This window comes from Gossypium hirsutum, chromosome A03 (genome assembly GCF_007990345.1).
Source record: "Gossypium hirsutum isolate 1008001.06 chromosome A03, Gossypium_hirsutum_v2.1, whole genome shotgun sequence".
Lineage (NCBI taxonomy): Eukaryota > Viridiplantae > Streptophyta > Magnoliopsida > Malvales > Malvaceae > Gossypium > Gossypium hirsutum.
The window spans coordinates 3,711,713-3,724,964 of NC_053426.1; the positions used below are offsets into that span (position 1 = coordinate 3,711,713).

Genomic DNA, 13,252 nt, shown 5'->3' on the forward strand with positions numbered 1-13,252 from the left:
TTAGGGTTATTTTAATAAAAAATCTAAGTAAACTCTACCATTCGTCATTAAATCATGCTAAATTATCGTTTGAATTATTTAATTAAAAAAGTTACAATTTAATCATTAAATTATTAAAAAGTTTTTAATTTAATCCTTAAGCTATTAAAGTCAATGTTATATGACTTTCTTTATTTACACCGAGTATACTGATCAAAAGTGCTTTTTCCCTCCTATTTTATAGTTTTAATTTTTTTTAATGAAATAGCTTTAGAGGTCACAAATCTACAAATCAAAATTTAAACAATTTTTTTCTTTTCGATTTCGAATACTGACGGTTAAATCAAGTTAGATTTAAAATATATTTTTTTACTCATTAATAGATACTGATCTACCATATTGTACTTAAAACCTGCAAAATTTTAAAAATAAAACATTTAGTAGACTAATAACTTAAAAAAAAACTTTTCAATAATTTAAATAATAACTGTGAAATAGTTGAACGGGGAAAGGAGAATTTACACAGTTGTAGTTTACTTATAACTCTCTCTCTATATAAAAATCCCACTGTTCGCTGAGTGTCGATACCTGTGAATTGAAGACCTTTGTCCACCCCTTGTCCCCTCCACATTTTCACTAAAGAAACATAAGCCTTCAACAACCACGACCCTGATCTGTCTTCATTAAAACCTCACTGCAACTCCAAGTACTGAAGCTCTTGCAATGGCTTTCAGTTTCACCCTTCTCTCACCCCCCACCCTTCTTTCTCCTCACTACAACCAATTCTCTCTAAAAACGCGCCACCCCCACCACCACCGCCGCCATCTTCTTGGTGAACCTTTTCGCCGGCTTCCGGCGATCGGCGTGGAAAAATTCCAGCAAATCCACTGCCAAGCCGCCCGTGATAGCAAAGTCCAAGAAGAAGATTTTAGAAAAAACGAGTCAGATTTAGAAGAGAGTAATGGTAAGATTAATGAAGATAGATTTGTGGAACCCAAGTTTAAAATGAGTTTAGCTGAGCTTTTAGATGATAGTAAAGTAGTGCCGCTTTCGGTTTATGGTGATTTAGGGGTTCAAATAACAGGGATACAGCATGATTCTACGGTGATTAGTGCTGGGGATTTGTTTGTTTGTTGTGTTGGGTCGAGAACTGATGGGCATTTGTATATAAATGAAGTTGATAAGAGAGGTGCTGTTGCTGTTATAGCAAGTAAAGAGATTAACATTGGAGATACCTTGAGATGCAAGGCATTGGTCATTGTTGAAGATACTGATTTGGTTTTGCCTTTGCTAGCTGCTTCTTTTTACAGGTACCCATCGAAGAATATGGCTGTTATTGGGATCACTGGGACCAATGGTAAAACAACGACGTCTTATTTGATAAAAGGCATGTATGAAGCTATGGGTCTTCGAATTGGGTTGCTAGGCACGGTTGCTTATTATGTATATGGGGACAATAAGTTGGAATCATCATATACGACCCCAGATGCTGTTTTAGTTCAGAATTTGATGGCTAAGATGTTGCATAATGGGTCAAAAGCAGTTGTTATGGAGGTTTCTTCTCAAGGGCTAGCTGTAGGGAGGTGTAATATGGTTGATTTCAATGTAGCTGTGTTTACTAATTTGACTAGGGATCATTTAGATTTTCATGTGACTGAGGAAGAGTATAGGAAAGCTAAAGCAAAATTGTTCCAAATGATGGTGGATCCTGAGAGGCATAGGAAAGTTGTTAACATTGATGATCCAAATGCACATTTTTTTATTGCCCAAGGCAACCCTGACGTTCCTTTGGTGACCTTTGCAATGGATAACAAGAATGCTGATGTTCATCCCTTGGAATTCGAGTTGTCCTTGTTTGAGACTCAGGTCTTGGTTAATACACCACGTGGGGTATTGAAGATTTCATCAGGTTTGCTTGGAAGGCATAATATATATAATATTCTTGCAGCTGTGGCTGTTGGGATTGCAGTAGGGGCAGATTCGTTGGAGGACATTGGTAGAGGGATCGAAAAGGTTGATGCTGTTCCTGGCAGGTGTGAAGTAATAGATGAAGGGCAGGCATTTGGGGTAATTGTGGACTATGCTCACACTCCTGATGCTGTTTATAGACTGCTTGATTTTGTAAGGGAGCTTGCACCAAAGAGGATTATTACTGGTAGGCTTCTCACTTTTGTGTTTTCCTTTTAACTTCTGCTTCAAACGAAAATCACTGATTGACCCAAATACGAAATTGACCCGAACAGATAAAAGTGATTATCTTTTTGTTTTGGTTTTTCCTTTAATTTCTAACTAATTATGTTATTTGGGAGAAAGTTCTTGGTTGTGGAGGGGATAGGGACCAGTGGAAAAGACCAACAATGGCCAAAATATCAACAGATAAAAGTGAAGTGACGATTCTTACATCCGATAATCCGAGGAGTGAAGATCCATGTAAGTATAAGAAAACAGTAAAATCATCATGAGTTATTGAGAAACATTGAGGCTAATTACTTGCTTGTTTCCTTCTTTAATCAGTGGACATCTTGGATGACATGTTAGCCGGTGTAGGACGGACCATGCAGGATTATTTGAAATATGAAGAAAATGATTACTATCCACCTCTGCCAAATGGTCATCAGCTTTTTGTGCATAGTACAAGGCGAGTGGCTATACGTAGTGCTGTCGCAATGGGCAAAGAAGGCGATATGATTGTAAGTTTTCTGAAGCTTGGATGTTCTTTTCTGACCTTGTATAACTGCAGTCCTCATTACAAAAGAGTTGCACATTACCTCTCTCTCTATATAACACTAGTAACACGCTAGAAGGAATTTTAAAAAAAATTGAAGTATAATGAAAATTTTGAAAAGGAAATTAAGAAATTAAAAGGTAAATAGATATGTTCCAAAATAATAATAATAAATAAACTATTACATTTAATATAACAATACTAATAGAATTATGATTTGATATATTGGTGGAGTATTTTGAGTACAAATGATGGTTTCTTAACCTCACTTGTGGAGGTAAAAAACTACACTACTAGTATATCAAATAATTATCCATATTCGTAACTTAAAAATTAATCTTGAAATATCTTCCACATATGTAAGCCTATTTTTCAAGTGTCAGTTGTAAGCTTTTCGGGTTGTATTTTGAGTGTCAAAACATTTTTAATCTTCACTTTGTTATTATAGTGGAATTTATTATTGCCTCTACTTGTAGATGTAGGTTTTAAGTTCGTTGAATCATGTGTTTCCTATTATTTATGGTCATATTTCCTTTTATTTATGTGAAATTTATTATTGCCTCTACTTGTAGATGTAGGTTACTTGCATGATATTTCTTATAGTGTCTTATTTTTTCTTGATAAATTTATTTGTGGTCATATTAACATGCTTTGGTCGATCCATTGGCATTGGAGCTTTGTTTTGATTGCTTTTACTGTATTTGCAAAGTGGTCGTGCTTATGATATTTCTTTTGTTACTTTCATTATCACTTAAGACGCGACTAATGCTGATTCAACAAGAATTGCTTAAGGCATTGTCTGTTAGAGATAATAAAAATATGAGATACTGAAAAAAGTATACTGTGGTATTTTGTTAAGTCTGGGTGATGTACAAAAGGTAGCCAAAGAAACCACCATGTCCAATTTGTGGTTCCTATTAAAGAGTAAGTACATTATGAAGTTATTGATGAACCGACTATACTTTAAGTAGCGACATTATACCCTGAAAATGGAGGAAGGTACGCCTATTTCACTGTACCTTGACACCTTTAATTCTATATCATGGATCTTAACAATATTGATATTAAAATTGATGATGAGGATAAAAAATTGATTGTTTTGTGTTTTTTTATCTTCAAAATATGAGAATTTTGTTGATATTATGTTGTACAGTCATTATGCTATTTCTCTTGAGGAGGTGATATTAGGTTCTAGTGAGTTAAGAAAGAAACTCACTAGTATTGCTGGTGAAAATCATCAAGGTGAAGGTTAGGTTGCTTGAGGGAGATTTAAGTCAATAGGTGGAAATTCAAGCAAAAGTTATTCTAGATCGCTGTTCAAGAAAAAATAGTGTTATTATTGTAAGATGTTTGGGCACATAAAGAAAGATTTCCAAATAATAAAGATAATTTTGGAACCATAGGAGCAGCAAAATAATCATGCAAATGTTTTTGATGTTGAATCTTCAAAGTGATGTTGAGATCATTTTGGTAGTACTCTACTCTTAAGTTGGTAAGAGGTGGATTCTTGATTATTTCAATCTAGGTGCTTATTTCATAATTTAACATGATATTCCCTTAAAGAGTTAGTAAACTAGTGATGGATCAATTGGTCATATATGATAACATGTAATTAAGTTCCTCTTCGTCTATTAATTTTATTGTTATTAGTCTTGGAGTTAAATCACTAGAAGTACCATAATTGATTTCCCAATTCATAAATCATTCAATGTCATTTAGAGAATACATTTAACTTCTAATGCAAGTTATGATTCCACTATCTCTAAGTCAAGCTACATCATGTATCAGTCATTTACCCAATATACCGAATTGGAATTGACTAGTATGAAATGCTTTAGTCACCAATGCATCAAAGTATATAGTCAAACACATGTAGTTATTTACAGAGGATTAAAGTGAATACACAATGAACTTTACGAGTGAATTAATCTTTAAATGATTTTAAGATTAATATATGTTAGGTCTAGTTCAATGTGTTGTCAATGCAAACTAATATATCTTTATCTTTACTTGAGAATTAATGTTTCTCCGATAAACAAAACGAGCTATCTCTACTTTAGACAACATTGTACTTAAATCAATCACTTGCTCACTATGATCCCATTGACTAAGGGCTATATCTTTAGATTACCAATTACATACAAAACAATCTTCCTGATGCAACTTGCAGTTAGCTTAATTTAGCTCATAATTATGTGCTATGTGTATTTGCTAATTTGATCCACTATCGGTTGCAGGTGGTTGCTGGTAAAGGCCATGAAACATATCTAATTCAAGGTGACAAAAAAGAGTTTTTTGATGATCGTGAGGAGTGCCGAGATGCGTTGAAATATGTTAATGTACTTAGCCAAGCTGGATAAACACTTGTGAATTCACATGGCGGTAGGTTCATCTTCGTGTAGAGGGTTCTTAGGTGGAGAGAGAGGTAGCATTGCAAATAAATAAATGGGAGGCATCGGAAGAAAGCGAAGAGGAAGACTGAAGTAGATTTGGTAACACTAAACGTAGCGATAGTTGGTGGTTAGTATGGTGAAGAAAGGGAAATGTGGCTGATAATAAGGTTGAACAAAAAAATTAAGTCGAGAGAATTTTAAGGATAACTTTAAGACTTAGAATGCTAATGTGCCAAAACTCTTTTTACTAGTTGTGAAAAACTCGTATTTATAGTATTTCAAGAATAGGAGTTATAAAGCTAGCAATTAATGAGAATAATAATTAATATTTTTCAATCATGTAGACATTAATGATTTTCTTATTATAAAATGATTCTGTAAGTGATGGTGAATAATGAATAAGAATTCACTAGGTTTCTAAAAGTGAGAAACACTCAATGTTACAAGAAAACATTAAGAGGAAAGTTTTTTAATTACCTTCGTATCTGTTTTGCCAAGTTAAATTTTTCGGATATTTCAAGAGTGAAAATAACTCAAAAAACCCCCAATATATTTTAGGGTTACTTCCACTTGTTGTACTTTGGTGAAGTAATATCATATGAAATATCTTCCGCGGAACATCTCTTGGAGTGTAAGAAGGGGTTGTTTCTGAATAAATATTATTTTAACTTGTTCCAAACATGAGTTGTTTTGAACATAGTTGTTTTTAACAAGAGTTGTTTTATGGTGATGCTTTTCATAATAAAATTTATTTTGAATAATGACTCTTTCGGAAAAATAAAATTATTTTAAATACAAGTTGTTTCAAATAATGATGGTTCTAATTATAGCTATTACTAAAACATCATTATTTGAAACAAGAATTGTTCCAAACTTTAGCTGTTCTTAACAAGAATTGCTTTTTGATAACAGCTACATTGAATGTCAGTTGTTCTAACTAAAATCCAGTTTTAAACATAATTATTCTTGAGCAACGATTATTTGAATAACAACTATTCTAAACAAAAATTATTTTACTGAAAGATATATTAAGTAAAAAACGATCATTGTATTACCTTCTAGAATCTCAATATCAACATCTTACTTCACAGCCTTGGGTGTCTGTATTACCTCTTTACCTCCAAATGAATTCATCAATGTCTCCTTGAACGAGATGTACTCCCCCTCTGAGGAGTCAACGACCACATCTCCACTGCTATCATCTAAGATTCCTCCTCCCTAAATCTAACCTTTTTAAAACATAAATATTTCATGTATAAAAATTATCTACAAAAAATATATATATTAAGAAAAATTAGTTGATGTTTTTAAAAAATAAAATATATTAAACATAATGATAAATATAAAAAGAATACATATTTTTATTATATAATTGTATAATAATTAATTTATTTATATAAATGAAGGAGTTATTAATTAAAAATATTTTAACATAATGGTATATATAAAATATATGTTTTTATTATATAATTACATATTTATTATTTTATTATTTTATTTATATAAATAAAAGAGTTATTAATTAAAAAAAAATGAATTAAAAATAAAAAAAAACTTAGAAATAATATATTTATTAATTAAAAAATTAATTAAAAATAAAAAAAATTGAAACAACATCATATAAAAAATAAAAATGTGCTTAAAAGAGGAACTAAACTTGAGACTTAAGAATGAAATCATTGTTATTTGACAATCTAACTAGATAAGTTGATATGTTAAAAAAAACGCATTTTGTAGAAATCATTTTTTAGAAAGCGTTTTTCCCAAGATACGTTTTCGATTTCTCTCCGTAAAAAAAGGCCTATTTCTCTAAATTTGGAGAAAAATGCCTTATGCCTAATTAAACCAATATATAAATATATATTAAAAAATCTAAAAGTTTAATCATATTTAAATTCTTTAATATAATAAAAGTTCTTGTCCATCAACTTTATTCTTCAGCTCAAAACTTTCATGGCAGCCCAATTTCCTACTCTTTTTGATTTTCCAAGTTTGCTTTTGCACCCAAAAATTAGTAGTTTCTCATTTAAGAATTTATCAAAATTAAGCACAATAAATATGTCAATTTGTCACATTACCAACCATTTACAAGATCTTAATTCTTTTCTTAAAGATGTGTTAAATAGGGGCATTATATATTATCTTGGACAATTTGTTGCAAGGCTCTCAATAGAACTAGTGCCAACCAAATCATAGAATTTAAGGATGTTATTACCAATAATACAAGAAGATACTTGAGGGGTAAACATAAAAAGTACACTGGTTCATGCTTGGCTACTAATCCAATTGATAGGTGTTGGCCATACAAGAAGAATTGGGCCAAGAATTGCAAAAGAGTAGCGAAATGTGTGTTTGGTTTTTGGTCACAAAACTTTTGGTGGAAATAAAGACGAGTACTATTTGGTGACAGATAATACTGACGACGATGTCTTAAACCCTAAACAAGGAACTTTACGTCATGTTGTGATCTAGAAAAGGCCATTATGGATAATTTTTGCTCATAATATGAACATAAAAATTATCACAAAAGCTATTAGTTCAAAGCCACAAGACAATTAATGGTCATAGAGCTAATGTTCATATAGCACATGGATGTGGCATTACACTTCAATTTGTGCACAATGTCATAATTCACAACATTCATGTTCATCACATTGTTGAAAGCCAAAGTGGCTTAATTAGAAACTTTGAAGATCATTATGGTTATCGAATGGTTGGTGATGGAGAAGGGATTTCTATCTTTGGATCGTTAAATGTTTGGCTTGATGATATTTCAATGTTTGGGTGTCAAGTTGGACTTATTGATGCAATACAAGATTCCACTACCATCACCATATCAAACTGTCATTTCACCCATCACAATAAGGTAAGTTTTACCTTAAAATACTGAACAACCACATTTTGTCATCCAATTTCAACTAATCATTTTTGGAATTTTCTTTCAAGTGGTCTTATTGGGTGCAAGTGACATTTACATTAAAGATCAATACATGCAAGTCATAGTTGCCTTCAATCATTTTGGCAAGGAATTGGAACAAAGAATGCCTAGATGTCAATGGGGATTCTTTCCTATCGTCAACAATGACTTTACTTATTGAAAAATATATGTCATTGATGGTAGCACGTATCCCACCATTATTAGCCAAGGAAATAAGTTCATTGCTTCGAATCACCCTCTAGCCAAAGAGGTAAATAAAAAATATAATTAAAGAATTGATAGCTTTCTTTAATTTTGTAATTGCAATAAACATGATCCAACTAGAAATGTATCTTTTGGTTGCACCATTAATTTACTCTTTTTTGTTATAATTTTTGTAGATAACCAATAGGAGCTATGCACTAGAGTTAGAATTGAGGTATTGGGTATGAAGATTAGAAGGAGACTTATTCATGAATGAAGATTTCTTCAAAACTTTTGGACCACTTTCACCTCCTCATTTAAAATTTAAGAAGAAGGATATGATCAAGGGCAATCCTGCAACATTTATTAAAATGCTTACTCATTTTGCGAGGATCTTAACTGCAAAAAAGAAGTCAAACTCTTAGTTCCACTAAAGTCTAACAAAAAAATTCTTCTTTCTTGACATGTAAGAAAGAGAAAATCTCCTCTAAAAACTGTTAATCTAGCATGGGTTAGCATGATATATAAATATAACAAATGTATTATGTTTTACTAAATTTAATAAAATTATTGCATTAAATGTAAAAAAAATTAAAAACTTGATCTTTAAAGTTTTTTTCCAATACAAATTTAGGAAAAGGGAATGGGTGACATATGAAACCTAGTGTATGATGCCAACAAACAACAATTTATCACACCATTTGTGTTTTATCTGCAAAAAGAATAAAAATTAAAATAAATAACTTTCTTAATTTGTGTTTATATGATCTTATTTGTTAGGATTATTTATTTTTTATTGTCCTTGAGATTTTTCTAACCATCGATGCTTGGTCTAACAAAAATGCACTCTCAAACAAATTTCTTACTGAACAAAATATAAGTGCTAGCTCTTGTATCATCTAAATAAACAAGCTTAAAGTAGATTGATTAAATTGAATACAGATGGGGCACGTAATTCTTATTTGGGGCTAGCATCTTCGGCGGTTGTAGCTAGGAATGAATGTGGTAAATGGCTTTGAGGAATCGAAAGAAACATTGGGAGAAGTAATGTTGAGCAAGATGAGTTATGAGCTATTTATGATGGCCTCCAGTTTGCATGGAAGGCAAAATGGAAAAATGTCATTGTAGAAACGAATAGTTGTCTTGCTATTGAATCCATTCAGAATAGTTTTCAAGGTTAACTGAATAGGGATTTAGCTATAAGAATTATTGAACTGTCCGAAGTCAATAGAGGGTAGTGATCCAATATGTCTCAAGGGAGGTTAATACGATTGCACATTGCCGAATTGATGAAGCAATTTCCTATTGATTCACATGTTTTTCAGGATATACCTTTAGTGGTAGCGGATCAATTAGGAAGAGATAATTCTTCCTCTAGCTTAGGGTACTATGGTTGATGTACAATTGTTATTATCTTATAAAAAAACAGGGTAGATTTGTTTGCTAAAATATATATCAATTACAATCAAATTCCCACCAAAATAGTCTTCTAAAAAAGACTACAAATATTCTAATAAAGATAAGATTAGATAACGAGATCTACAAGATATTCTTTAATCAACTCAATCTAATTTCGATAAAAATGAAATTCAAATTATAAGATATACTAACCACGGGTAAACGTGCTGGCCATCCAAAGGAACTTTAGGAGGTAACCAAAGCAAAATTCTTCTTGTTAAGGGAAAAATCCTTACATACTTGGCAGTCAAGTGAAATCATCAGTATGAGTTATCCATTTATTTCACACAAAAAACTGTAAAATGGAATTAATGGGACTATACAGGGAAGCAAATCTTGTAATTCATAACATATCAAAAGACAACAAAAAAGCCAACTATTTTGCTTTGATTACCTTCTAATTATACCTTTCTATTTGTTTTAAATTCTAGGTTTCATCTGTTCTTTGTATTGAGTTCAGTTGTGGACCATTTTGTAAAAGTTCTATTACTTTTGGATCTTCTTGATAAGCATCAATGGGAGAATTGGGATTTCAACAGAGGTGGGAGTTACGGAGGAACGAAGGTGACAGCCTCGATTCTTCGTTCGACGATATGAAATCGATTGGGAATGCCAAGAAATGTAAAACCAGGGAAGGAGTTGATTTAAATAGGAATGAAACAAGTGTTCATGTTGCTGATCCATTGGATGAACTTAAAAACTTGATGGAATCTTTATTGAAGGATCTTAAAGTTACAAAACAAGATTTATTGAAATGGATGTTGGAGGAAATGAAGAAATTGATATCGGATTATACTCGTCCCGAACCGAAGAAACGAAAACAGGGTCACGGAGGAATGAAAAAGGCTAAGAAAGTGGACGATCAACACAAAAAACATCCGAATAACACAGAGAAAAGTATCCAAATCCAACACCGTATGAACTTATCGGGAGATCGAGTCGAGTCCGGACAAGTAAAGGAGTTGCAAGGTCATAAGAGTTTTATATTGGCAATAGAAGCTCAAAAAGGCACTACGAAAGGCAAAAAGGCGGTTGATCGCAACAATTGCCACCATCAAGTAGCCAAAGATCAAGGCAAAATGACCGGTACTAACGGAGACAAGTTCGGATCATCTGTTGCTCGGAATTTCCTACATAGTCTTTCAGGTCAACCAACTGAGCCCATTGTTGCAAATCAAGGGCTTGATGCTTCTTCATTCTATAACTACATGTCACCTAATCAAGGATCATTTCAAGCATTGATGGGGTCCAAAAATATGGGTTCCATTAATCAAACTAGTCCCTCAAGTTCAAGTATTGGAAGTGGATTTGGAGTCCCATTTCATCAAGCCATTGATGTTGTTGGTTCAAGCATGAATCCACAGTGTGTTACAAAGGATAATGGGAAAGCAGCGAGTTTGATGATGAATAATGGAGGAGGAAGCTATAATTTATCACAGCTTATTGCATCAAACAATCACCATTGCTTCATGTCATATCAGATGCAAAACATCAAAGATGGAAATCTTTTCAGACAATAGTTCAACAGCAACAACATTGATTTTCTGGTCTTTTTTTTTCTATAAAAAAAGTATTCCATTAATATAGTTCAATTTGGTTAGATTCTTGAAATGGTACTTTGTAATTGGATGTCAATGGCAAATCCTTAATTTTCAATAATAGTAAAAGATAATGAATAATTTTTGCACATATTCTCATATCTAAAATAGAGTAATTGGTAGGTTTCTCTATTATACGGATTGGATCAAATTAAATAAATGATCAATTTAGTCTTTATACTATTAAAAAGAATAAAATTATATTAAATTAAATTTTAACAGAGTTAATATTTACCGTTAATAATGAGTTATATTTTAAAAACTTCTTATGATCCTGCAAATAGAACATTTTGTTTGAAATTGAACTGTAAAAAAAAAAATTCATGTCATTTTTTTAAAACAATAAATGTTAATTATGTTCCAATTTAACATTATTTAATTTTTTTTTACTGGTAAAGGGATTAAATTGATCTATTTAAGATTAAAGAGATTAATATAATACAGTTCCTATAATAGAGGGATTTCCTAAATACATTCTCCAAACTTTATGTGCTCAAATCTCCGATGGGTACTATTCGTGAGAAGATTAAAAGGAAGAAAATATTCATTTATTAAATTTGTTTGTTCAAAATATATTGTTGATATTTTAAAATGGTAGTTTAATTATTAACATCGTTAATATTTTCTATCAGAATTGATCAATTTAATTTGTTTATATGAAGATGGTTTAATTAATATGAAAAATTGACAAATTTTGCTGAAAAATAATAACGATATTAATGATTGAAGTAAGATTTTTAAATAAAAAAAGATAAGAGGGTATAATTTTAACTTTTTTTAACTATCACGACTAAATTTTAAAAATTTTAAAGCATAAGGATTGACTGTAGAGGTACTCATGGGTTGAGTCGGGCCGGGTCTAAACATGATATTAATATATTTTATGCTTGTCTAAGTTCGGCCTAACCTTAAATCTGAGCTTAAAATTTTTCCCAAACTTGTCCATATTTACAAAAGACTAACCCAAGCCCATTTTAGGCCCGCCCCTATTATTTTTAAAAATTTTTAAAAAACATATTATATTATTTTAATATTTAATAATTGTATACATTTTTTATTTATTGAATTTTTTTATATAATCATCTTAACATTATTTAGAGTAATATTATATATTTAGTATATGTTTATTTTTTTAATGTGTTCTAAATTACATAATATATGAAAATAACATAATATAAAATATTATAAAATTAAAACGGGTCGGGTTGTGCCCAACCCATATTTTAAACAGGCAGAATTTTTTTGCCCAATTTCATTTTTTGGGCTTAATATTTTTGCCAAAATCCTCTCAAATTTTGACAGACCTTTGGGCCTAGGCGGATAACTTGATTCGTGAACAAGTTTAATTGACAGTATATTTTAACATTTTTTTGTCTAAATAACATTAAAACATAATTTTTTAAAAAGACATTTAAGAAAAAATTTTAGTGGAAATTGAAAAGATAGATGACTCCTTTACAAAATATAGGCAAATTTCCTTGTTTGATATGCAATTTGAGAAATGGGCAAAATGTGCAAGAAACACTCATGATGTAAGGTGAGACCACAAAATACTAAAAGACACCCAATTACTCACTACTTTATTTTTTGCAAAAATAGGTTGGACTAAGGGAGGTGATTACAATGGAAGACTTTAAATTTAAGGTAAATTATATTAATTATTTTATTATTTAATTATAAAAAATTATAAAATGGTCATTGAACTATTTAATTTTATCTTTTTGATCCCCTAATTATATTGAATTTTTGGGCGTTTTAATTTTTATATTAACTAGTCAGTGGTCAAAAAAGACAAAATTGAATAGTCGAGTGACTATTTTGTAATTTTTCATAGTTAAGTGATAAAAAATATTAATAATTCGTTGGCTACAAGTGTAATTTTTCCTTAAATATTAAAATTTTTCCATAACTCCTTCCTACCTTTAAATAGGGGTGAAAAGTATGCTCCCACTTATTTCCTATGAGTTAATATTCAATC

General features: G+C 31.1%; 1 protein-coding gene across 1 annotated transcript; it reads left to right on the forward strand.

Moving 5' to 3' along the window:
- The first annotated feature begins 488 nt into the window (after window positions 1-488).
- On the forward strand, window positions 489-5,433 carry LOC107963782 (UDP-N-acetylmuramoyl-L-alanyl-D-glutamate--2,6-diaminopimelate ligase MurE homolog, chloroplastic). The gene is made up of 4 exons (XM_016900253.2): window positions 489-2,134; window positions 2,293-2,409; window positions 2,494-2,669; window positions 4,942-5,433. Exons 1-4 carry the CDS (start codon window positions 703-705, stop codon window positions 5,062-5,064), a joined length of 1,848 nt encoding a protein of 615 aa, XP_016755742.1. The 5' UTR covers window positions 489-702; the 3' UTR covers window positions 5,065-5,433.
- Window positions 5,434-13,252: the final 7,819 nt, after the last annotated feature.

Bases quoted from the DNA above. Each gene is read 5' to 3' on its own strand.
- LOC107963782 (XM_016900253.2), top strand. From the start codon at position 703: ATGGCTTTCAGTTTCACCCTTCTCTCACCCCCCACCCTTCTTTCTCCT. The intron at 2,410-2,493 runs GTAAGTATAAGA...TTCTTTAATCAG, and splicing joins TCCGAGGAGTGAAGATCCAT to TGGACATCTTGGATGACATG. The intron at 2,670-4,941 runs GTAAGTTTTCTG...TATCGGTTGCAG, and splicing joins GCAAAGAAGGCGATATGATT to GTGGTTGCTGGTAAAGGCCA.